The sequence below is a fragment of the Sorex fumeus genome, unplaced genomic scaffold (genome assembly GCF_029834395.1).
Source record: "Sorex fumeus unplaced genomic scaffold, SorFum_2.1 ptg000013l, whole genome shotgun sequence".
Lineage (NCBI taxonomy): Eukaryota > Metazoa > Chordata > Mammalia > Eulipotyphla > Soricidae > Sorex > Sorex fumeus.
The window spans coordinates 11436931-11462522 of NW_026606070.1; the positions used below are offsets into that span (position 1 = coordinate 11436931).

A 25592-nucleotide genomic window follows, 5' to 3' on the forward strand; every position below is an offset into this window, starting at 1 on the left:
GCTCGGCAAGCTACCGAGAGTATCTCGCCCACATGGCAAAGCCTGGCAAGCTCCTCGTGACGTATTCGATATGCCAAACACAGTAACAACAAGTCTCAAAATGGAGACGTTACTGGGCCTGCTTGAGCAAATTGATGAATAACAGGAGGACTGTGACCGTGACCAAACTTATTTGGCCTGTCACTCCATTTGAAGAATTAAAATCACAAAGTGCTTCCTGGCAGCCACATTCCTTAAGCAATCAAACAGAAAGCTCCCTCTAGCTGCACCCAGGATGGCACTGTTTCAGTGTGCATCTGTCCAGTATCTAGCAGGGAAGGGTGCCCGGGGGTCAGATGAGGTGTTTGGGGTTCTGAATTAATTCCAAAATATGAAAAACCTAAGGCCAGTTTATATTCAGAGTTGGTGGAAGCATCTTCAGGCTTCCTGTTTTAGAAATGAAGCCTTCTCTCTGAACACTTCCTTCCCATTAATAACAAGTAGGTCTTTATATTATTTGCTGAATAGGGACTCTTTTCCTCATGTAGTTTGGAAGGTTTACTTTGTTACGTTCTGTCTCAATAGAGAACTAGGAAAACAGATATTTTGGAAGAATCCTTAACTCAAGGCAGATGCTAAAAATAAGTGACTCTAATGACATTAAATCACTTCCTTTATTCCTGTAGGCCTTCGTGTTTCCCCTACAAGATAGTTATCTTCATTGTCTGCTTGGATCATTACCCTAAAACTCTCAGTTAGGGCAAATGAGACTAGAAATATCTGTCATTAAAAGTTTAAATAGCCTCTGTACTCATAACAATATAAAGAGTGTGTTTCTGTTTGTCTTGCCAGACGAAATAGGGCGGACCACTTTGTTTGGTCAACTCAGTTCCCTTCCGTTGTCCTAGACGCTGATGAGGGCCTGCCTTTCTCCTGCTTTGCACCTCAAAACAGCCTTTATTATGACACACCATCTCCCAGGTGTCTCCTTACTCGACTCCTCTAACACTTGAAACAAGGCATGTTCAGATTTCAAGACTCAATATGCCAAATAAAACCAGCTCAAGAAGGGCTGGAGAGATAGCACAGCGGGTAGGGCGTTTGCCTTGCACCCAGCTGACCCGGGTTCGATTCCCAGCATCCCATATGGTCCCCTGAGCACTGCCAGGAGTAATTCCTGAGTGCAGAACCAGGAGTAACCCCTGTGCATTGCAAGGTGTGACCCAAAAAGAAAAAACAAACAAACAAACAAAAAGCTCAAGAAAAATGGAATAACACCTATCGAAGGGAAGCTGAACTCTCAATAAAGTGCTTAAGATTTTTGTTCTCAGATTAATAACCAGAAGGTGAGGTTTTTTTTTTGTTCAAAGGTGTAATGCAAGTTAGAAAGAGCCACCCGCAGGGGCAAAGTGGTCAGCAAAGGGTTGAGGCTGACAGGACAAAGGTCTCTGGGCTTGAATCCTGCTCTGTCTCTTCAAACTGTGGGGATTTACTTTCCCTCTTTATCTCTTTTGATAATCTTTCTGAGAGAAGAGGATGACAGAAATAACTACAGGGCGGTGGGGGGAGGTGTAAAAATGAGAGAATGCAGAGTCTGGGACACAGTAAGTAACCAGTATATCTTAGTTATTATTAATCTCACATATGGTTGAATGGTAGTCTATTTTTACAAAAGCCAAATAGTCCTAAAACCTTTTTTTAATTAAAAATAGGAATTCCTTACAATACATGTATATTAACTTTTTTTTTAACGTAGGAGTAGTGCTATTTTTTCAGTCACTGAAAAGCTGACTGAAGCTGGCATAACATGTTTTCTTTATAGTCTTATTTTCTCAGGGAATTTCCAAGGCCTTCTATTTCTTACAATTGCAATTTACTATTAAAAAAAATCTTATGGGCTGGAGCGATAGCACAGTGGTAGGGCGTTTGCCTTACAAGCGGCCAACATGGCCGACCTGAGTTCGATTCCTCCGCCCCTCTCGGAGAGCCAGGCAAGCTACCTGTGATGTATTTGATATGCCAAACACAGTAACAACTAAGTCTCCAATGGAGACGTTACTGGGCCCGCTCGAGCAAATTGATGAACAACGGGAGGACAGTGACAGATTAAAAAAAATCTTATAAACAAAACTTGCAATATCCCTGTCATCTGAGATTGAAAGAGACAAAGGAAATAGGCCAGGCAAAGTTAGGAGTCCAGCCCCAAGAGAAGGAATTATCAGCAGGGACAGTCAGAGGGTGGGCCTTGGTGGTGCCGGATAACTTGGATGACCACGCCACAAGATAATCATTTCAACCTCCCACCCCATTCTACCAGCCCACCTACTTGAAATTCAGTGAAAAATGCTCACCATCCTCCCTTTGTAAAAAGGCATAAAACTGTCATGAACTCAGTAAGCCAGGTAAAAGGTGCATATCATACACAATTTCATATTATCCCTTAAGAATAAGGGTTTTTTGTTGGCATTTGTGTTTTGTAAAGTTAATTGAAATGGGCTGGAGCAATAGCACAGCGGAAAGGCGTTTGCCTTGCACGCAGCCAACATGGCCGACTTGAGTTCGATTCCTCTGCCCCTCTTGGAGAGCCCGGCAAGCTACCAAGAGTATCTCGCCCGCACGGCAAAGTCTGGCAAGCTACCCATGATGTACTCGATATGCCAAAAACAGTAACAACAAAGTCTCCAATGGAGACGTTACTGGGCCCGCTCGAGCAAATCCAAATCGATGAACAACGGGAAGACCGTGACCGTGATGAATTGAAATGGTCAATATGATGAAATGCTCTCAACTATGCACAGTGTGCAAATGCAGCACATCCTCTTACAGATTTTATAAATTTTTGGTAAATCTCTCTGTAGATTAACTACAGATGGGGCATCTGAGAAGTAATGATTTGAAATGTCAGGTAGTAACATCTATCTGTTTGCATATGTGCACCTGGGAGCATTTCAACTGGACATCTTAAATAATTCGGTTTTCTCCTTTTAAATAAATTTTTAAAAAAAGGTATAAAAGGAGAAAGGTTTCTGCCATTCTCAGGAATCCTGTGTAAGGAGACCCCTCCCATAATCCTGGAGCTTCCTTGCCTTCTTTTTCTCCTTCCCGATTCATCTTTCCTGATTCCAGCCTTTCTATCTCTGGCCCCTTGCTATCTTTTCTTTCTTCATTTTATTTTTGTATTTTGTTGTTGTTTCGGTTTTTCTGGGTCACACCCGGCACTGCTCAGGGGTTACTCCTGGCTCTGCACTCAGGAATTATTCCTGGCAGTGCCGGGGTCCCAGATGGGATGCTGGGGATTGAACCATGGTGGGCTGCAGACAAGGCAAACGCACTCCCCGCTGTAACTATTGCTCTGGCCTGCTTGCTTTCTATTTTTTACTGCTTCAGGACAAAGAAATTGAGATTCCTGTGCACTATATACCAAGACCTGATAGCCTGGCGAAGGAATACAAAGTAAAAATAAGAAATCCATCACCAGGCAAATTTCCTGTGCTACTTAGCTCCAAGGAGCTCCTCTGCCTTTGGGCTGCACTTACACAAAGGCAAGAGCTCGCTAGTTCCACCAGGTTACCGCCAGTTTGTCAGGGTTCTGCATTGGATCGGACCTGCACAGTAAGCTCAACACAAATGTTTTAATGATCTTTAAAGTTAGGAATATAAAAGAAAAAAATACTACTTCGGTAAATAGATGGTTAAGGGTTTTCCTTTTCCTGTTTCAAAATATTCTGTAAGACTACACATTCTTTTAATTCTTTTGAAGATGAAATTGATCAAAACATCACCAGGGACGAATAAAAGAACCCCACACCAAACATTTATTTATGTGTCATCACAACTCACTAAGGATTTGGTACTAAAACTTATTCTGAAATGATCAGATGTCAGTGAAGTGCATAGAAATCTCTAGGTGAATTAGGCGGGCACCAAAAGTATCAAGTTTTAAAGGGGTGTTTAAGGATGTCATCTTCCAAATTTCCAAAGGACTTGAGAATTTCCCTTCACTGGAACGTGACAGCGGGGTATGAGGAGGTGGTGGTGGTGGTGGTGGTGGGGATGGAAGGGAACAGCAATTTTATTTAGACGTCAATGTCATTAGCACAGAATATATAGAGTTTTTTTTATTAAGTCATTTTTCGAAATCAACAAAGAATGTAGGCTCCCTGAGCATCAGCAGATCTGCACCGCCTTCCTAACAAACCCTTGCACCGCCCCTGGAGACCAATCAGGTGAGACAAAACCAGGTAGCTCCAGGTTCAGGCAGAGGAGCGAGCACGCAGCACCCCACCCGCAGGCACCAGCGCCTGCTGCCGCTCGGCGCTTGCCTTTCTTCCGCGACGCGCGTGCGCAGCGCGCTCTCGCTCGCCTCCTCCCGCGAGGCGGCGCTTACGTCACCGTGGCCGGGCCGCTGCGCTCTGACCAAAAAAAAGAAAAAAAAAGTCCGGCACCTTTGCTGTTTCTTAGCCCAGGAGACAACACCTATCTTCTTTCCAGCCTTGGATACCAAAGACTCCCCCCAAATCCTTTCCAGCGACCCAGCTTTGGGGGCGCATCTAGTCCCAGCTTTGGGGGCCCATTTAGTCGGAGTTGGGGGGGGGGAACGCCGGCGGAGGGAAAGGGGGCGGGGAGAGCCGGCCCGTGTTGTTTACCGGGGCGAGCGCGCGTCGGGATCCGTCCGCGGGGGCGGAGCCGGGGAGCCGGCGCTTCTTGCGCTCCTCCCCTCCCTCCCCTGCCTTTCCCGCGGGCGGACGCGGCAGCGCCTGTGTCTCGCCTTTTCTTATTTTCTCCCCCCCTTCCCCCCCTTTTTTAATTTTTTTTCTTTTTTTTCTCCCTTCCCCCCCCTCACCATTTCCCCTCGGAGGCGCTTCCCCCGGGCAGGGGCAGAGCCGGTCTCCACCCCCGCCTCTCCCCGGCCCCCGCCGCCCTATGGCGATTGGGAGCCCCCTCCCCACCCGGGCACTCGCGGCGGCGGTGGCGGCGGCGGCGGCGGCCTCAGCCTCAGCTTCGGGTCCGGGGGCATCATGGAACTAGTTCGCTGAGCTGCCCCGGCTGGCGGCCGTGCGACCCCCGCCGAGCGCCAGCTCCCTCTCCCGCTCCCGGCCCCGGGCGCCCCCCTCTTCTCCCTCCCCGTCGGGCCCCCGCCTCGTCCCGCGCGCCCCGCCGCCGCGCGCCCCGCAAGATGAGGTGGTAACGGGCCCCCCGGATGACCCGGCGTCGCCACTTGGAAGCCTACAGCTCTGCCGGGGAGGAGGAGGAGGAGGAGGAGGAAGAGGAGGAGGAGGAGAAGGTGAGGGGCTGGGGGGAGGCTCCCCCTGCAGGTGCCAGGCGCCGCGCGCCCCCTCGCCCCGCGCGCGCGGGACCCGCTGGAGCCAGTTTGTTCTGGCCCCGAGTAACTTTTTTCTTTTTCTTTTTTTTGTTAACCCCCTTTCACGGTCACCAGCCTGCTCCCATGCACTTCTCAGCCGGCCGCGCCGAGCGACACAAAGAAGGGGACACCCCCCACCCCCCCCACCTCCCACCGCGCCTGCAGGAGCCCCGCTCGGCGCGCGGTCCTCCTGCGCGTGGCCGGGCAGAGCCAGCCCCGACGTCGGGGTGGGCAGGGCACCGCGGTGCCTCGGGTCCTCGGGGGCGGCGGCGGCGGCGGCGGTTCTGAAGTTGCATCGAGGTTTTTGCAAAGCCCGGCCCCGCCGAGTTGCAACCCCCCCCCCCCCCCCCACCGGACAGCTCCCCGAAAGGGGCGCGGGAGTGCGTGCAAGGTGCCCCTCCCCCGGGAAGCAGGGTGGAAGGAGGCGAAGTAGCTAGCGCCGTCCCGCCCGGCAGTTAGCGGAGCTTTTGTGCCACTTGAGGAGGTGCCCGTTGGAAGCAGCAGTGGTGGAAGTTTAAAATGTTGATGCCAGCGGGCACTTGTTGCCGCCTCCACACATCCCCCCTCCCCCCCCAACCCCCGCGCCAGCAGTGCGCTCACATTGAGCCAGGTAGCAAATAGAAGCCTCGTTTTCCAGAGCAAGGGAAACTGAAGCTCCTCAAGCTGTTAAGGAGGGCTCCCCTCCAAGGGACCCACCCAGAAGCCGGGGACCAAGTTCTGAACCCTTGCCCTAGAGTCTCTTGTCTGTAAAAGCATTGGCTTTTCGGATGCACCGAGTTAGTGCAGTGGGTGCTCTTGGCTGACTCGCCTGCTCGGCTCTCTCGGCACAGAAGGAGGAAATGGACACATAGAATAAGGCGGAATGGGTGGAATTTAGAGCCGCTGGTCCTGGGACCCGAGCCGAGAGCCCCAGAGCTTCGCTCAGTACACACCCGCAGGCAGCGGTGCACGGGCGTAGGGAAGGTGCAGGAGGATTTGCGGTTACAGGTGTGTTCTGAGGCTGCCCTAGTGGGGATGAACGGAAATGTGTGTGTGTGTGTTCAGGTTTCGTTCTGATTGTGATAACGTTTTTGTTTTTCTCTGTTTTGGGGGGTTGGGGACCACACCTGGCGGTGCTCTGGGATTCCTGGAGAAGTGTGCAGGAGGGGTCCTTCCTGGTGGGCGCGGAGTCCCGCATGCAGCAGCCCTTGGAGCGCTTCTCCATGGTCCCTGTCATAGTCTTTGTTCTTGGTTTGGGGCAACACCCGCTGATGCTCAGGGGTTACTCTCTGGCTCTGCACTCAGGAATCACTCCTAGGGGTGCCCGGGTACCCCATGGGATGCGAGGGATCAAACCCCTGTCATCCGCGTGCAAGACAAACGCCCTGCCCACTGTATTATCGCTCGTCCCTGTCATATGCTTTTAAGTGAAAAGCATTCACTTCTCTCCTTGTTTTTACTTTAAAATGGTCATAATCACAGTATCAGTTTATTACGGGGGGTGCTAGTACTATTGTTTTATTGATGAGAGAGAGCTAATGGAGAGTGTGTGCTCTCAAGGAACCTAGGGTTAGTAGAGAGATGAGGCGGTCTGCAGGTAATTATCAGAGATCTCATAGAAACGGAGTTGAACAGGGTCCACCTACAGATGGCGAAGGAAGATATTCTATTCACAGATGATGCAAGTGATAAACTGTCGAACATACAGATAAAGAAGGCAAGGTGTTTTGTTCACAGATGGATGCAAGTGACAACTGTTGAACATACAGATAGAGAAGGCAAGATGTTCTATTCACAGATTGATGCAAGTGACACCTGTTGAAGGGTGGGGTATGAACTAGAGGAGGGTGTTGGTAGAGACTCTCATTCCAGGAAAAAAAAAAAACCTTTTTTGGTTTGGAATTACAAAATACCTGTAGTTCTTTTTTTATGTTGGCATAAAGTCAAGGAAGTGACAGTATAAATGAGAATTTTGTATGATCGTATGATGAATTCCCTCTCCGTTCAGAAGGGGAACTAGAATCCAGAAGTCAGCCAGCACCAGCACAGTATTAATAAACTTGGTGTTTTGAAGAAAATACTATTCCATGTTAATGAATTTGTTTCTGCTGTATACCCAAAGTGTACTGTACCACTTTTCCTCAGGAGAACAGGACTACCTGTATACAAAACAGATACAGTTTATGCTGCCTAGTGAGCACTGTATAAACTTCCCGCAGATGGTAAGCTGCTTGATAAATGTGGAGGAAGAAGCTGAAGAGGTAGTTTGAAAGAGGAGAAATGCAAAACAATCAGAAGTCTGTGGAACTTGCCCACCTAAATACTTATAATCTTGGTTTTTACTCCTGGTGTGTTTATCTGAGCATTCAGAATCCTGGATATTACCAACAACAATCACAAGATAACACATTACAAATCCTTATAGAGTTCTGTTCACTTAAAACGGTAAAATTTATTTGTGCTTGACTCCTTAGCAGGGTTGTCAATGTAACTCATTCTCTAACACACACTGGAAGACAGGCTTGCGTGCTCTATCAGTAAAAGTAGTAAAACTCAAAGCCAGTACACTCCGCTGTCCTGTGTATGAGTCACGAGAAGGGATTTTAAAAAATACCCTAGTAGCATAGTTTTTTCATAGATTGTCTTGTTTCTCTGCATTCTTAGTTTCACTGGTAACAATTTCTAAAAGAAACCCTATAGGGGGATTTAGTTATTCATTATTTTTCCTTCCTCTGTGATTCTAGACCTTTACTCCTCAGTTTTTGGAGGGTGTGTTTCCTAGGAACAGGAATGTTCTCAAACATCATAGTGAAATGATCAACTTTAGTGAATTTAATGTTGATAACATTTATTTTTTAAATTAATATTTTTGGTTGAAACACCATGAGACAAGGCAGTTACAGAGTTGCTTGTGATTGGGTTTCAGGCATACACGGTCCAGTTCCCAAACACTTTCCTAGTGTAGTTTCCCACCACTAATGTCCCCAGTTTCCTTCCCACCACCACGCCCACCTCTATGGCCAGAACGCACAGGGATACCTCCTGGCTCTGCACTCAGGAATTACTCCTGGCGGTACCATATGGGATGCTGGGAATTCAACCCGGATTGGCCGCGTGCAAGGCAAACGCCCTACCTGCCCTGGCAGCCTCTTCTTTCTCTCTCTCTGATACGTTTACTTTAATCAACTTTCCTCTCAGTGTCATTTAATCCAATGTTGTTTATACCTTTTATTTTTTTCCAGTAAAGGATCCTGTCTAAGGTCAGACATGGCACTATGATTTTTCTGTATGTCTCATTTAGTGTGGAATATCTCCAGAGGCATTCTTCCTTATTTTCTGTCATCTGCATTTATACCCAGTTTTTAAAAATTTAGGTAACTTGAATTTTTCCTGTTTATATTTCTCTGATGTGAACAAAGAATTATTTCTTTGCAGGATATTTTTTCCTGTCTAGTAATAATTATTATTAGCTAATAATTTTTTTCCTGACTGATAAAAACAGGAATTTCACTGATTTCTGGATGATTTTATTTTAAATGGATATATAGTATCTAGTGTTAATTGACTCGGGACAAATCTCACTAGTTTATTATTTAGAAAAAATATATATATTTCAGTGTGCGCAGATTTTTTGAGGAATTTTGCAATTCTGCGTATCTTTAGGAAAAGTGATATTGGTCAGTTATTTATTTATTCATTTTTGCCTTTTGGGTCACACCTGGCAATACACCAGTGTTACTCCTGGCTCTGCACTCAGGAATTACTCCTGGCGGTGCTGGGGGGACCATATGGGATGCTGGGAATCAAACCCGGGTCAGCCGCGTCCCAGGCAAATGCCCTACCCGCTGTGCTATCACTCCAGCCCCCAGTTATTTTTTTAATCCTGTGTTTGGTTTTGGTAGCAGAGTAATTGGCTCATTAAGTGAGTTGAGATGTGCTGATGTTTGCATTTTGGAAGTTTGTGAAGAATATGTATTTTTCTATAAATGTAGAATTCACCATTGTGCTATTTGAACATCAGCTTGCCTTTGAGCATAGTTTGTTTACTAATTCAGTTTTTAAAATATGGCTCTTAAAGTTTTCTGTTTCTAGGCATTTGTTTCATATGTTGCTGGCTTTACTGGCTTACATTTCATAAGATTTCTTTATAATTGTTTTCATTCCCATAACGAACGTAGGTAGTACTTCCTGCTTTACTTCTGATTTCAGTATTTGGGTGTGTTTTTTGGGGTGGGGGGAGGGCGGGTATGGTTTTTGAGTCTAAAAATTCGCCAAGTTGTCAGTCGCTTCAGAGATCTAACTTTGTTTCTTCCGTTAACTGTTGTGTAGTCTTTGGTTCCTTAATTTTCACTGTCAGAGCACTCTCTTCGATGACTCTGCTCCTCCTCCGCCCTTCTTTCCTTTCGGTGGTGCTGGAGCTGGAGTCCAGGCCATCGCTGGTCCCTCCAGTAATTTTCCTCGGGCTCTGCACGCAGGAATTACTTCCGGCAGTGCTGGGGGTGGGGTTGTGGGGAACATAATGGGATGTTGAACCCCTGTTACCACCGGGTCGACCCCAGGCAAGGCAAGCACCCTACCGCTGTACTTCTCTCCATCCCCAGGGTGGCACTTCGGTGAAGACCCTTGCCAGTTGTACACAGCCAACCTGTGTTTGAACCATGGGACTGCATAGGGCCCTCGGGCACGACCAGGGGTGATCTTTGAGCACTGGGCTTAGGAGTAACTGGATACGAGCCCAAACAACAAAGGGTTTAGTTTTAAGTTCTATATAAATTAATGACAACCTTCAAATATATAAGGAGAGGAATTATGCATAAGACCTTGGGTTTAATACTGAGCAGCCCTGCTCCCAATTAAAACCCAATAGAAGAGGAACAACTGGGTTAGATTAGCTATGCAAGAATTTGTGGAAATTACCATTGAAATGGGCCTTTTTGTATACTCATTTCCATTGTAAGTTCCTTTTTTTTTAATAATGAAGAGTATTTAATGCTTATTAAGGAAACTTGCAAAAATAACCCTAAGGACATAAAGGTTCAAAAAGAAAATAATTCATAATCCAGTTAACCAGATGTAGTCTCTATTAGATTGATTAGGAAATAGGTGAAGAAATTTAAGAAGAAAGCATAGTTGCAGGATTTGGAGAGAAACCTGGATTTAAAGACTAGATAGATTTGGAACTTTTTTCAAAAATTTAGACTTTTTCTGTGGTAATTTTAGACCCTAAATTGTTAGTTCTGTTAATCTGAACATATGTAGAATACTGTTCATAATTAAAGATAATGAAGTGATTATATGAGGCTTATAAAGAAAATTGGGCTGGAGCGATAGCACAACAGTTAGGGCATTTGCCTTGCACATGGCCATCCCGGCTGACCTGGGTTCGATTCCTCCGCCCCTCTCGGAGAGCCCGGCAAGCTACCGAGAGTATCTCGCCCGAACGGCAAAGCCTGGCAAGCTCCCTGTGACGTATTCCATATGCCAAACACAGTAACAACAAGTCTCACAATGGAGACATCACTGGGCCCGCTCGAGCAAAATTGATGAACAATGGAAAGACAGTGCTATAAAGAAAATTAGTTTTCCTCTGCTGCAGGGCCTTTTTTATGCTCCTTATTTTCAGGATCACTCCTGGCAAGGCTGGGAATCGAACTGGAGTTGGCGACTTTCAGTTTTAATTTTGTGTGGTTTTGGGGCCACACCGGGTGATGTTCAGGGCTGATTCCTGATTTTATGCTCAGGGCACCAGGGATTGAACCCAGATTGGCCACATGCAAGGCAGGTGCCCATCTGTGGTACTGTCTATCAGTCCAGCCCTAACACAGCTTTTTTAATGAGGAAGTTTAGTGATTCTTACCTGATTAGTCTTTTAAAAGGAATATATGGGAAAACTAAGAATTTCTAGAAGGAAAGAAATGAAAATGACTTAAAAAATTGTAAATGACTCTTGACTTAAATTTCTTGCCATAATGTTAAGTTTTGATCAGAGGCTAAAAATTAGAGCAATATGGTCACATTTAAGTATTTTTTCAGAAAGGTGTTTTAGATAACTGTTAACATTATTTTTTATTTTTAAAGAGTTATAAAATTCAGTACTGCCTCATAACATTCTCGTTTGTTTTATGAATGACTTAATAAGTACCGACATATTTATATTAATGCTATACTTATTCTGTAATTAAAGAACACTGTGTTTATTTGATTTTATAGGTAGCTACATCAAGCCGGGTAGCAGGCAGATCCAAAGGATATCATGAAGTTTCCAGGGCCTTTGGAAAACCAGAGATTGTCTTTCCTGTTGGAAAAGGCGATCTCTAGGGAAGCTCAGATGTGGAAGGTGAATGTGCCCAAAATGCCCACAAATCAGGTAATGGTTTTTCTCTTCACTGTACATACGTGACTTTGAGTTGAAGTAAGTGTACTGATGGCTTATGCAATAGAAGTTTAACATTGATTTGGAGAAATGTGTACAAAAAATACATGTGCTCTTTTGTTTGAAAAGCATTGGCTTCATTCTAAAATGAAGAAATTGACTTTGTCTACCTGTTTTAACATAGTCACAACTTTAGGAAGGAATCTGTGTCCATTCTCTTTTCTTGTACTCCAATAAAAGTTGGACTTCTTTATATAAAATGGAACATAAAATGTATTCAGATCATTTGTTTTTAGTTAGAAAAAGCTGTCTCAAACACTCATTTAAAAGAATTACTCAGATAATGGCAGTGCTGGGGCTGGAGAGGTAGTATAGTGGGTAGGGTGCTTGCCTTGCCCGTGGCTGACCTGGGTTCAGTCCTCAGCATCCCACATGCGTGTCATCAGGAGTAATTCGTGAGTTGCAGGGCAGGAATCCTGCCTAAGCACTGCTGGGCATGGCCCAAAAAAGAAAACAATATTAAGAAGAGCTATTTAAAGTAAATAAATAAATAAAAGATAATGCCAGTATTGCAGGCTTCTAGGGAGACGTTCAGCTGGCCTCTGGCTTGCTGTTGGTTTTAAGCTGCAGTGTTGTGCAAGCCTTGGATTGCCAGACCCCAAGCGCCACACCTAGAGCACTGGAGGGACCCCCAGCAAGAGTGCGGTGCATTACACAGCTGAGGATTGAGTCAGGTTCCCAGGCATGGAAAACCCGACTCTGCTGCTATCTCCCAGTATTCCTTCTTTAAATTTTTAAAAATATTTTTGTTTTGGGGGCCGCACTTGGCAGTGCTCAGGATTGAACCCGGGACTCACTGTGGGCAGGGCAAGCACCCTCCCTGCTATACGGTTGGTCCAGTCTTCATACTTTCCTTTTCTTGTAGAAATCATTAGGCTTCTGCCATAGCCTCAAGTTTCCCAAAATAAAGTTTATCCACTCCCAGAGTTTGCTGTATAAAACATTATCCCCCTGGTGTGGCATGGTGGTGCTCAAGGGTTATATGTGGCTCTGTGCTTGGGAATTAGCCTGGCGGTGCTCAGGGGACCATGTAGAATGCTGGAGATCAAAACCAGGGTTGACCAAACGCAAGCCCTATTTGCTGTGCTGTTGCATGGGCCCTGCCCACATCTTTTTATCCCTCCTACTCATGGTATCAGGCTTGATAAAGAATAGTGGCCAAGAAATTTTTGATAGAGGTCTGTGAATAAATAGAAATCTTTAAGTTCTTGTGTTGGTATAATTTATTGCTCATATTTTTAAATCTGTATGAAGCCCAAAATAATTGTCACTTTCCCATAAACTAAGGATTTGTTTCATTTTTATGCACTGTTGTGTCATTTATTGAATTGAAAATAAGTTAATTTACAGACCTTTTAGGCTGGTATTCATGAGTGCTATCATGTTAAATTCCCGCATTATCCTTGATATAGGCAGTTCCAGTTTTCTTTTTGTTTATTTTTTTAAAAAAATTTTTACTGAATGTCCATGAGATTGACCATTACAAAGCTATTTGTGATTGGGTTTCAGTCATACAGTGGTCCAGTGCCCATCCCTCCACCAGTGGACATTTCCCGCTACCAGTGTCCCCTGTTTCTCTCCCACATTCCTCAGCACTCCCTCCTGCCCTTTCTTCTTTCTCTTGTTTTGTGCATTCTGAGTGGCAATACAGGTACTAAGAGGTCATGGTGTTTGTTCAGGGCGTTCAGTATTTTTATCAGGAAGGCGCGGCTCAAGTAGCTTTATTAACTGGGTGGCAGCTTTGGGGTGTGGACGTGACTGCCAAAGCTTCTGGAAGTACATGGAGGTAAGGGGAGGTAGCCCATCCCGATCTGGAGAAGGCCTGGAGATTTCAGTCACAAAACCTGCATATCCGAATTTTCAGCAAGTTAATACCTCCATGAGGTCTGTCCAGAGATGGTGGAGTCCAGCTACCAACTGCAATTTTTTTTTTTCGCTTTTTTTTTGGGGTCACACCTGGCGATGCACAGGGGGTTATTCCTGGCTCATGCACTCAGGAATTATTCCTGGCGGTGCTCGGGGGACCATGTGGGATGCTGAGAATCAAACCCGGGTCGGCTGCGGCTGCGTGCAAGGCAGACACCCTACCCGCTGTGCTATGGCTCCAGCCCCCCCTCCCCCCAACTGCAATTTTGGATTGTGGGAACAGGTGACTGCCTGGGGCTCTGCGTGAGGGAGCCCCAGGCTGACCCACCCCGCTTCAGTTTACCCTGGCCTGTTCAGCCTTGTGAGGGTCTGAGATTAACTACTGCTTTTGATCTCTTTCGAGATTTATTTGTGGGTCTCTGAAGCAAGGTTTCCAGAGCTGAGCCGGAGGTGGTTTGTGTGTGGGTGTGGCTCCCGCATACCTAACTTTTGGCCATCTCATTTCTCAGGAAATTTGAGTTGTTGGGGTTGGGCCAGAGGCACAGTGGCTGAAGGTTGTTTTGTTATGTTCTGTTCACTTGTGTTTTTTTTAATTTTTTTTAAGCATGTAACATATTAGTGAGATGATTTGGTATATCTTCCGTTGTCAGGCTTATTTTGGTTAGCATAATTACTTTAACAAATGGCAGATTTTTAACAAATAGCAATTTTCATCTTTTTTAAATAGCTGAAGAATTCTGGAGTATGTTTGCCACAACTTTTATTTAGTCCTGGGTTAAAGGATAATGGAGGTTGCTTTTATATCTTGTCCATTGTGAATTATGCTGTAATGAAATCAGATAGCATCTTTATAAATTAGTATTTTTAAGAAGAATCTTACTGATTTAGAGTACCATAGAATTCCAGGATGTAAGCACCCACTGCTTCTTTATTCAAACATCTATGAATGAACATTTAGATTTTGTGTTTTAGATACTATGAATAATGTTATGTGGACATAGAAGTGCAAACATTTTTGAATTTGTGCTTTCATATAATTTGGATAAGTGCCTCGGAGTAGGATTGCTTGAACACATGTTCCATCATAAGGGATTATAACGTTTCCACAGGGTCTGTACCTGTTTACATAGCTACATACCCACCAACAGTGGACAACAGTACATTCCCCTCCCCCCACACACACACCCTTGCCAACACTAGTTTGCAATCAGTTAGATCCTTTATCATTCTGGTTTTGATTCCTATTTCCATAAGAATAAGTGATATGAAGCTCTTTTTTTCTTTTTTTTGCTTTTGAGGTCACACCTGGCGATGCTCAGGGGTCACTCCTGGCTCTGCACTCAGGAATCATTCCTGGCGTTGCTCAGGGGACCATATGGGATGCTGGGAATTGAACCTGGGTAGGCCACGTGCAAGGCAAACGCCCTCCCCGCTGTGCTATCGCTCCAGCCCCTGGAAACTTTTTTTTTTTCAGTGTGCTCATGGGCCATCTGCCATCTTTAGTATTTGAGTCTGCCTATTTTTTAATTGGGTGTTTGTTGAGTTGTGTGGTCAAAATTTTTTTAAATTAGAGTTTAGGTGACATGGTAGTGTTAATGATACTGATGTACAAAGATTCTGCACCCCACTCAGTGAGTTCTTTAGGTTGAATATCAACCCATTATATGTATGACTCAAATCTTTCTCCAGTTTGTCGGTTGCCTTTTGTTTTTGTGCTAATTCCTTTTGCTGTGTAAAGCTTTTTAGTTGTTTGTCTGTGTGTATTTGCTTTTGTTCACATTGCCATCGGAATTGAGGCTCCAAATACATCTCTGAGGTCTCTAGAAGTATATCCCTTGCTTTCTTACTTGTATTTTATGATTTCTAATGACTGTTTTTAAAATTTGTCTTTTAAAAGCAAAATGCACCTAATTTAAGGTAATTGAAGTATTCTGGTTTCTTTTGGAAACTTGATTGTTTTTCACATTTGGATAGATATTCCAGTAGGAGTTTGTCATGGTATGAAGAGTAGGAATCAGGAATTATTATTTTTTTTTTTTGGTAAATATAATCCGAGGGCCAGAGAGATAGTACAAGGATTAAGGTGCTTTGTTTGCACCTGGCCGGCCCATGTTCGGTTGGTCACTACATATGGTCTTTCAAAACACGAGAATTGAGCCCTGTGCACAGCCAATGTTGTCTAAACATGCCCTCCCCACCCCACCCCCCAAAGTCAGTGCCATTTGTTGACACATTTTCTCTTCACTGCCTTACAGTGTACTTTTGTTTTAAATCTAGTGATAACCACTAGATTATGTGTATACGTATATGTATAGTTATATTGTGGGTGTATTTTTTTGCCTCTTTTCTCATCGTTTGTTTGCCTGAGTTAATGCTGAACTACCTTATATGTAGTGTAAGTGCCGGCAAATCTTTTTTTCCAAGATTGTCTTGACTATTATTAGCTCTTTACTTTTCCTCATGTATTTTCAACTATGCTTGTAAGTTTTTTTGAAAAAGATAAAATTGTGGCAGTGAAGTCCGTTGGTTGGTTTGCAGGAGAAATAACTTATAATAGGAATCTTGAAAGCCTTGTCTGCCTTTTCTAAGACTCCCTATAACTGTTGATTTCTGGCCCTTTCTCGCTCAGCCTGTTGTAATTCGTGTAGAATTGGTTAATGCCCTGGAGAAAAAGCTACCGCTGAATATTAACTACTTTTTATTACTTACTCTCCAGAATCAGCTCCTCAAGACCTGGTTTTCCTAGCAGTTCTCAAGCCCTTAAAACAGGTTTTTGTATTAATAATAGCTTTCTTTTTTTTTAGTTCTCAGCTGGAATGTATATTTGCTGTTACCTACTCTATTATAGCCAAAGGCTATAACACTTAAACTTTTTTTTTTAATTTTTGGGTCACACTCAGCAACCCTCAGGGGTTCCTCCTGGCTCTGCACTCAGGAATCATTCCTGGCGTTGCTCAGGGGACCATATGGGATGATGGGAATTGAACCTGGGTCAGCCCCGTGCAAGGCAAACGCCCTCCCCGCTGTGCTATCACTCCAGTCCCCCTAAACTTTTTTTAATAAAACAATTTTTTTTTTGAAAGGGAGAGCTTAATAGGTGTGACAAGAGGTGGCTGGAAACACCGGAAGATTCTTAGCTCAGTTTGTTATCAGAGAAAGTGAGAAGTGACCACTTCAGTAAAAGAAGGGAGGTCTCCGTCAGCAGGAGCAAGAGAGGACTGCAGATGTTGAGTCCTTCTCCACTAGTGTGCAGTTGAAGGGTGAGATGGAAGGTGAATGAGTGGAGAGGGATGCCTTGCCTGACATGGGCTGTATCATCTTTTAGGGAACGAGAAGCCTTGGGAGATTAAAGTTGGTGAGGGTTACTGCTCCGATGACGAGAAGCAAGTAGCACACAGACTGTGCTTTTCAGTGTTGGATCAGTCGGTTCCAAATCGTCTGTTCAGCTCCTCTGAACCCTCTTTGAGCAGTCCTTAAAAGAGAAAACAGATCCTGTGACGAAACCAGGAAGTTCAGAAGGGAGAGGCTGGCCAGCCTGTTTTTGTGGTGCTGGGGGCTTCCTCCTGGCTCTGTACTCAAGAATTAATCCTGGTGGGCTCGGGGAACCAGATAGGACGCCGTGGATTAAAGCCGGTTGCCCTACCACTGCACTACCGCTCCAGTCCCCAGTCCAGCCCTTTTTCTTCCTCCTCTTCCTGCTTTTCTTTCCTTCAGAATTTGATTATCTGGGCACAGAAAAGTGGGTTTTGTCTCAAACTTAATATTTTTGTGACTAGGTTTGGCTTGGAATCAGTACTTGCGTGCAGTATTAACTTATACAAGAAAGAGGAATCTTTCTTGACTTTATTCTCATTTTACAAGTAGGATATTTTAAAGCTTTTGTCACATTCTCTTTCATAACTACTTTTATTGGATGAAAGAACCGTAACAGTTTGCCAAATGTTTTAAGCTCCTTTCATTCCTTGCTTATGCTTTGTATGTAATAATTTAGTTATAACCATAATAGGTAATTTTCTGTAAGATTTACCAGTATTTATGTCCATGTTTTGTGGTACTTGCTAATAATATGCTATTTGCTTAGTATCAAACACCAAATATTGATATCATTATGTAGCCTCATTTAATGATGGGCTGGAGCGATAGCACAGCAGGTAGGGCGTTTGTCTTGCAAGTGGCCAACATGGCCAACCCGAGTTTGATTCCTCTGTCCCTCTCAGAGAGCTGGCAAGCTCCCTGTGACGTATTTGATATGCCAAACACAGTAACAGTTGTCACAATGGAGATGTTACTGGGCCTGCTTGAGCAAGTTGATGAACAACGGGAGGACAGTGACAGTGACATTTAATGATGTAGCTTTCAGTATAGCTTGGAGGGGAAATTGGAATTAATGGTGGTAGTCATTGACTTTTTTTTTTTTTTTGGAGGGGCCATACCAAGGGTATGCTCAGGGGTTACTTTTTTTTAATTTTTTTTTTTTTTTTTTTTTTTTTTGCTTTTTGGGTTACACCTGGCGATGCACATGGGTTACTCCTGGCTCTGCACTCAGGAATTACTCCTGGCAGTGCTTGAAGCATCACCATATAGGATGCTGGGGATTGAACCCAGGTCGGCCACGTGCAAGGCAAACACCCTGCCCACTGTACTATTGCTCCAGCCCCTCAGGAATTACTTCTTGCAGGACTTGGTGGACCAGATGAGGCGCCATAAATTGAGCCCAGCTGAGCCTCTTACATGACCAGTGCCCACTTGCTGTACTCTTACCACTCCAGGCCGTGTTCTTTGCTATTGTAGCTCCTCATCAGTTTCATCAGATTAAACCATCTTTGTCTACTGTGAGAATTTTATTTCTAGCCATTAATTATTTGTTTGGATGACTTAGTATTATGTATTTTTGTGTTTTAGATAAAAGTTCGTTTTTACGGGTATTTAAATTCTTTTGAATGGTTAACTCTTTGTCTTTACTGCCTTCATCTGGTTCCCTGGACCATTGGAATGAGGACTGGGGGGTGTCCCTAGGGCTGAACTAGATCTTGAATGTAGCCTCTCGGGGACTATGGGAAACATGGAATGTTGTAGAACCAGTAACCAGGCCAAAGCTGCTTGACCCAGGGCCTCACTGCAGGGTCTTGGGCGCCCCCTGGATCCTTTGAGTAGGCACTTTCCTGGGTTCTGAGCCGCATCCTGTCACTGGGGGTTACTCCTGACTTGGTGCTGGAGATAGTTCTTCGAGCCATCTCCTCAGCCTCTTCTTAAAGCAGAGTTTTCATTTTGTTTTATATCTATATGTAAAACAATACATAACAGTTTTGCCATTTGGGGACATTATATTTGCAGTGCTGCTACACCAGGATGCCAAGATCCCCCCCCAACTTTATCCCAGGTGCTCCCCTCCCCCATGTTTTATTGAACATATATGTCTTAGGGTTTGTTACTGCTAAGGATGGGCTGATCCCTTGAAAAGCACTCCTGTAATGCTTACCATAGTGTATTTGACGTTCTTATTTTTCTCCCTTACCTTGAGACTTTATTTTTTGAAGTTGAACAGAGAACTTTTCACTCATCTTTTGTTTTCCTAGGAATTATATGAGAGACACTTAAATTTTTATTAATTTGAACTGAATTGCTTCTCTTGGTTTTCAGATGTTTTTGGATTATTACTCATAATCTTTATCAGATTGATGGTGATATTTTAATAAAAAGAGATTGTAAGCCATCTCTATCTCATTTTCTTTCACTGTTTCTTGTGTGGTATGTTGGTCCATCTTTGACAAAGATGGAGTTGTCTACAAGGTGATGTATAGCGTTAACCTGCTCCAGGCCATTATAATTGAGTTTGCAACTAGATATGAAGTTATGTGTATGATTTGTTGATTTGGCCAACCACACTTCAATCGTGTCAAAGCTGGCAAATGATAAAAAGATGTTGGAATTACAAAAGAGCAATTAAGTAGCAGATAGAGTGGCAGAGATTATAACAAGCATCACATGGTGCATACCTAACAAGGAAAACTTGAAGATGGAATGGAATTCCAACTGAAATACCTGTTTCAGAGGCTATATTATTAAGATATGTAGCTTTATATTAATAGCTATAAGTCTGAGAAGGAAAAATAGATTTTGATTTTTTTATAAAAAGGTTGTGTTGGTATACATACCTTCCATGTATGTGAGACCTGATATTTCATCCCTGGCGTTGAAAAAAGGGTTATACTCAGTACTTGGATTAGCCATCAGTCTGCAGAGGAGAAAGGTTGAAAACCACTGGTCTCCCGCAGTTACTGGGATGGAACTGGGGGTGTCTTGGTATGTCAGAAGGACAGTCTGGGAGGGAATGTTGGATATTTGTATTAAATGCTATAATCAATGCAGAAAGTTTTATCTTTATTTCTTTTGATAGATTTTGAAAAACCATTTTTAACATTGACTTGTAGCATTTAAACATAATCTTGATAACATGAAACTTAATCTCCTTTTATTTTTCAATTGTTCCCTTATAGAATGTTTCTCCATCCCAGAGAGATGAAGTAATTCAATGGTTGGCCAAACTAAAGTACCAATTCAACCTTTACCCTGAAACATTTGCTCTGGCCAGCAGCCTTTTGGACAGGTTTTTAGCTACTGTAAAGGTAAATACTTTAGGATAACTAAGATACAACTTCTGATTCATATTGTTTATTTTAAAATACTGGTAGTATTGAACCACACAGAGGATTGTAAAGATATCTAGACAAGTATGTCTCCCTACACTAGAGGCAATGGTCATTGATACATTTGTAATGCATTAATCTTTCAAACCATACTCTCTGATACCAGAAACTTCCTTAATTTCATGGGATTATAATATTTAAGATAAATGTTGGAGCAGAGGTTACTGTCTTCTTTGTATTATGACTTGCTTTGATGCCATTCAGTTTACTTAGAACTAAATTGTTGTGATTGATATTGAATGGGCAGAACTTTTTTGTACTAGTAAGGGAAACAAGCGAATTCAATTCTTTATGTGGGTAGCAAGTCCAGAAAATGTCTTTTCTCTTACTAGTTTTGTATTTGGTAACTTTTCATTCTTAGCATATAACTTGAAAATGTGTATATGGGTGTGTGTGTATATATATAAGCGATAGCACAGCGGGTAGGGCGTTCGCCTTACAAGCGGCCAACATGGCCGACCCGAGTTCGATTCCTCCGCCCCTCTCAGAGAGCCCGGCAAGCTACCGAGAGTATTCGATATGCCAGACACAGTAACAACAAAGTCTCCAATGGAGACGTTACTGGGCCCGCTCGAGCAAATCGACGATCAACGGGAGGGCCTTTACCTTTTACCTTTAATTAATTTGAAGAATTTTATTAAATAATTAACTTCCAAAATTATAGTCTCTTAGACTGGATAGAAATAACTTGGTCTGGGACTGGAGCAATAGCACAGCGGGTAGGGCGCTTGCCTTGCACGCATCCGACCCGGGTTCGATTCCCAGCATCCCATTTGGTCCCCTGAGCACCTCCAGGGGTAATTCCTGAGTGCAGAGCCAGGAGTAACCCCTGTGCATCGCCAGGTGTGACCCAAAAAGAAAAAAATAATAATAACTTGGGCTAAAGGGCTTTGGTTGACTTTTCAGTAATGGAATAGTCTTACATAGAATATCACATGGCTAGAGTTAAAATTATAAAAAAACATTCTAATCTTGAAAAGCTATTATCGCACTTCAATATTTAACTAAAAAAAACTTAAAATGTTTCAATAATCACTAAAGTAGTTTTTTCCTCTTTAAAATTTTAGGCTCACCCAAAATACTTGAATTGTATTGCAATCAGCTGCTTTTTCCTAGCTGCCAAGACCATTGAGGAAGATGAGGTAAATATTTTTCTTTAGAGATTAGTTATGCTTCGTGAAAATTTCTCTCCATTTTGTTAACATGATTTAGTTTGCCAAATCAAAAGCTGAAAACGAGTTCATTTTCCTCTCTCTTCTTCTGCCCATTGCCTTTTGTTTTGAATAGAGAATTCCAGTACTGAAGGTGTTGGCAAGAGACAGTTTCTGTGGGTGCTCTTCATCTGAAATTCTGAGGATGGAGAGAATTATTCTGGATAAGTTGAACTGGGATCTTCACACAGCCACACCATTGGATTTTCTTCACATTGTAAATATACCTAGTATCTTTCCATTTCTTGTTTGATTACTTCTATCTCAGGAAGTTGAAAAGTGCATTTCCCATTCATTTTTGTCTGATTTGGGGGAAATGGCTAATTATTGAATTAAGCCAGGGGGTTAAAAAAAATCAGGAATTATGTCAAATCCCTGGAGCCAAAATTGCAAATTTAGAGAGTAATGAGTTTATAAAATGTTGTGTGTAAGATATGTAAACATTCAGGCATCTACATTGATGTCCTTGTGTGTGCTTTTTTTTTCTCCCTTTCAGTTCCATGCCATTGCAGTGTCCACTAGGCCTCAGCTACTTTTTAATTTGCCCAAACTGAGCCCGTCTCAGCATTTGACAGTCCTTACCAAGCAACTCCTGCACTGTATGGCCTGCAGCCAGTTCCTGCAATTCAAGGGTTCCATGCTTGCTCTGGCTGTGGTTAGTCTGGAGATGGAGAAACTCCTTCCTGATTGGCTTTCTCTTACGATTGAACTGCTTCAGAAAGCACAGGTAGGTGTCACTCCGATTTAGTGTTTGTTTCCAAACTCTTACTGGGATCCGTGGGGTTAACCAGGCCAGATGACCCAGCCCATTTCTAATCTTGTCATGGCAAGCCACTTTCTGTTCTGTATTGGGGCCACACATGGCAGTGCTCAGGGCTCACTCCCGTCTCCGCACTCAGGGGTCAAACCCAGGTCTGCGGGCACCCTCCCCTCTGTACTCTCACTTTGGCCCTTAGAAGTTCTTGTAAGGCAGCTTGGACTATTAGCCAGCTTGGACACCCAGACCTCAGATTCTTCAGCACTCAGTTCTCCCTCTGCTGAACTCACTGCAGAGTCTGAGGCCAGTGCAGTAGTACAGCGGGCAGGCATTTGCCTTGCACGGGGCCGACCTGGGTTTGATCCCTTGGCATCCCATATGACCCCTGAGCTCCACTGGGGTGTGGCCCAGAAACCAGAGGGAAAGGAAAAAAATGGCAGATCCAGTATCCTTGTAAACAGGCCCGTGACAAGGCCAAGGCAGTGTCAGGTTGTCCTTCTAGTTTTCGGGTCTAGTTTAGAAAACTCTCCCATCAGATTGCCAAGATCGTGTCAGAAGGTCTTGTTGAGAAAACAGTGATGTTGGGCCAAAGGGGCCATTGTCACTAGCTTTGCTTCTGTTCCCTTTGGCGTTGGGACAGAGTACAGCCAGTGTTCCCTGGTTTGAAAGACCATTTCTCTTGGTTTTCTGAGCTCTTGTGCTATAATTTAGTCGCCAGTCTAAGCTAAGCCTCTTTCTTACTCCATTGTTCTCCCGTGGGTGCCCTCTGTCTGTGTGATGTACCTTTATTATCTCGGGGTTGTCACTCAGGGTGTGCGGGAAGGGAGCATTACCAGGTTATGGAGAGCCCCATTAATAACAAACCAAGGAGGTTCGCCTTGTTTTTGGTAGGTAATGGGACAGCGCAGTTGGTTCCTTGAGGAAGATTTAGCATAGGCACAGTAATGGCAGAGAGTGTGACTACAGGTAAGATCGAAGGCTTCCACACTGTGGTACAAAATGTAGGAATAAGAATAGGGTATAGTGGAATCTTATGGGCTAGCGACTTGGACGGTGAAGTAGATTATAGAGATCGCATTGCAGGTAAGGTGCTTGTCTCGTGCGTGTCCAGCCAGGGTTTGGCCCCCAGCATCGCCTGGTCTCCTGGCTCTACCAGGAATGATTGCCGAGTAGACTCGGGAGTGAGCCCTGAACACCGCTGGGTGGGACTCCTAAAACAAGACTGAATCTCAGATGCAGCGAGCAGAATAAGAGTAAGGCACTTGCCTTGGCCTGTGGCCGACTTGGGTCCTACCCCCGGCACTACTGGGACTGATCTCCGAGCACTGCCAGGTGTGGATCCAGTGCCAAAATAAAACAGAAATGAAATACAGAATCCAAGTTCTAAAGAGATTTACAGTAGAGATGGATACTTGAACATGACATTAGACATAGGTGTTAGGACTTCTGTTCCCTAAGGAGTTGATGGAGAGACTGGAGGAAGAGTTGAAGTGGAAGACTAGGGAGAGGAAAGCGAGCGAGCTGGGGGCACGGAGGGGGCAGAGCGAGCTGCGGGAATTCAGCGCTGGATTGTTTTCTCTCTGGCCAGATGGATAGTTCCCAGCTGATCCACTGCCGGGAGCTGCTGGCGCACCATCTCTCCACCCTGCAGTCGGCCCTGCCTCTCAATTCCGTTTATGTCTACCGTCCCCTCAAGCACACCCTGGTGACCTGTGACCGAGGAGTGTTCAGGTTTCAGCCCTCCTCTGTCCCAGGCCCAGATTTCTCCAAGGACAGCAGCAAACCAGAAGTGCCAGTCAGAGGTGCAGCAGCTTTGTGCCACCGGCGGCCGGCGGCCGGCGGCGGGTGCAAGCACACCTCTGCGAAACGCAAGGTGGAGGCGATGGAGGTGGATGACTTCTACGACGGGATCAAACGGCTCTACAACGAAGACAGCGCCTCCGACAGCGTGGGCTCCGTGTGCGGCACCGACCTCGCGAGGCAAGAGGGCCATCCCTCCCCTTGTCCGCCTTTGCAGCCTGTTTCTGTCATGTAGGTTCCGACGTCGCCTTCAGGTACAAACCAAGGTAGACTATTCTGGGAATGGGAATACGGAAGATCAGGGAAGGCTATCTATACTTATAAATTCACGTCAGGCTGGTTTAGAACTAGCCAGAAAAAAATTTTTCCTGTGTGGCGAATCTAATTTAACGTTATTTAAGCACTTAAGGTGTGAAATTCAGAAGATCCAAAACATTTCCAAGGTAAAAAAAAATCTTTTGTAGTATTTGTCATTCCCTCCCATTTCTCTAAAATGTAATATAGATTGCCCCGTGTCAAAACTTCACATTAAATGTTCTTTTTGAATTTCAAAAATGCATAGCTAGCAATCCCTGTCCTGCTTTAATTTCCCTCTTGCTTGCTTTATTAAAATTTTAATGGATTTTAATGCATGTTGACCTGTAGTCTGGCTTCCACCGATTAGGAAACCCCAAAATTCTTTTTTAGCAATTTTGTGAACAATGATTTTTCAGTGTGACCGTCATGTTTGATTCATGATTTGAATTTGAATTTACTGAATAAGGGTACTTTGAAATTGTCCCCATGTGAATCAGAGGTGGTAACAGAAAAAAGGACTCACGACCACATTGATTTGTTTTTTTCTTTTTGGGTCACACCCGGCGATGCTCGGGGGTTACTCCTGGCTTTGCACTCAGGAATCACTCCTGGCGGTGCTCGGGAGACCATATGGGATGCTGGGAATCGAACCCGGGTCGGCTGTGTGCAAGGTAATGTCGCCCTACCTGCTGTGCTATTGCTCCAGCCCCCCCGCATTGATTTTTGTTGTCATCTCATATGCGTTTCTAGAGTTTGGAAGCAACAGTATTTTCATTTCTGTTTATTTTAAAAGTGAATCTTAAAAGTGGCATGTAATTAGGACACTTCATATTTGTTGAAAGCATTTTTGACATTTGTATAAAATAATTTGATAAAGTTAATATATCCAGGTGCTCACCAAAGAAACATGTAGTAACTAAAATAGATTTTGTTTGTAACTTGTCATAAAATCAGCAGGAGAGACTGTCTAGATGTTGGGACAGCTCTGATTTGGCTCCGTAACATAACTGGATTCAGTATCCCTTACATTAAGCTCTTAGGATTTTCTCCATGAAGGTTATTCCCCGTGACTCCTTGGCCTACCTGTATTTCTCTTAATGACTTGGATCCTGACCTCCCTGTGCAGTCTGAAGAAGGTATTGCAGTTCAAACCATGTACCGCTGATAAAAGCCTCTGGTAGCAATAAAAAGTTGTCCATCA

At 44.1% G+C, this 25592-nt stretch overlaps 1 protein-coding gene across 1 annotated transcript; it reads left to right on the forward strand.

Annotated features, from left to right (window-relative positions):
• Positions 1 to 4770: 4770 nt before the first annotated feature.
• On the forward strand, positions 4771 to 25592 carry CCNI (cyclin I). The gene is made up of 7 exons (XM_056111128.1): positions 4771 to 5263; positions 11531 to 11687; positions 20117 to 20245; positions 21394 to 21468; positions 21614 to 21754; positions 22034 to 22264; positions 23883 to 25592. The coding sequence occupies exons 2-7, from the start codon at positions 11574 to 11576 to the stop codon at positions 24327 to 24329; spliced, it is 1137 nt and encodes a 378-aa protein (XP_055967103.1). The 5' UTR covers positions 4771 to 5263; positions 11531 to 11573; the 3' UTR covers positions 24330 to 25592.

Coding starts and splice junctions, on each gene's coding strand:
- CCNI (XM_056111128.1), top strand. CDS start 11,574: ATGAAGTTTCCAGGGCCTTTGGAAAACCAGAGATTGTCTTTCCTGTTG. Junction 20,246..21,393: donor GGTTTTTAGCTACTGTAAAG/GTAAATACTTTA, acceptor TTAAAATTTTAG/GCTCACCCAAAATACTTGAA. Junction 22,265..23,882: donor AACTGCTTCAGAAAGCACAG/GTAGGTGTCACT, acceptor CTCTCTGGCCAG/ATGGATAGTTCCCAGCTGAT.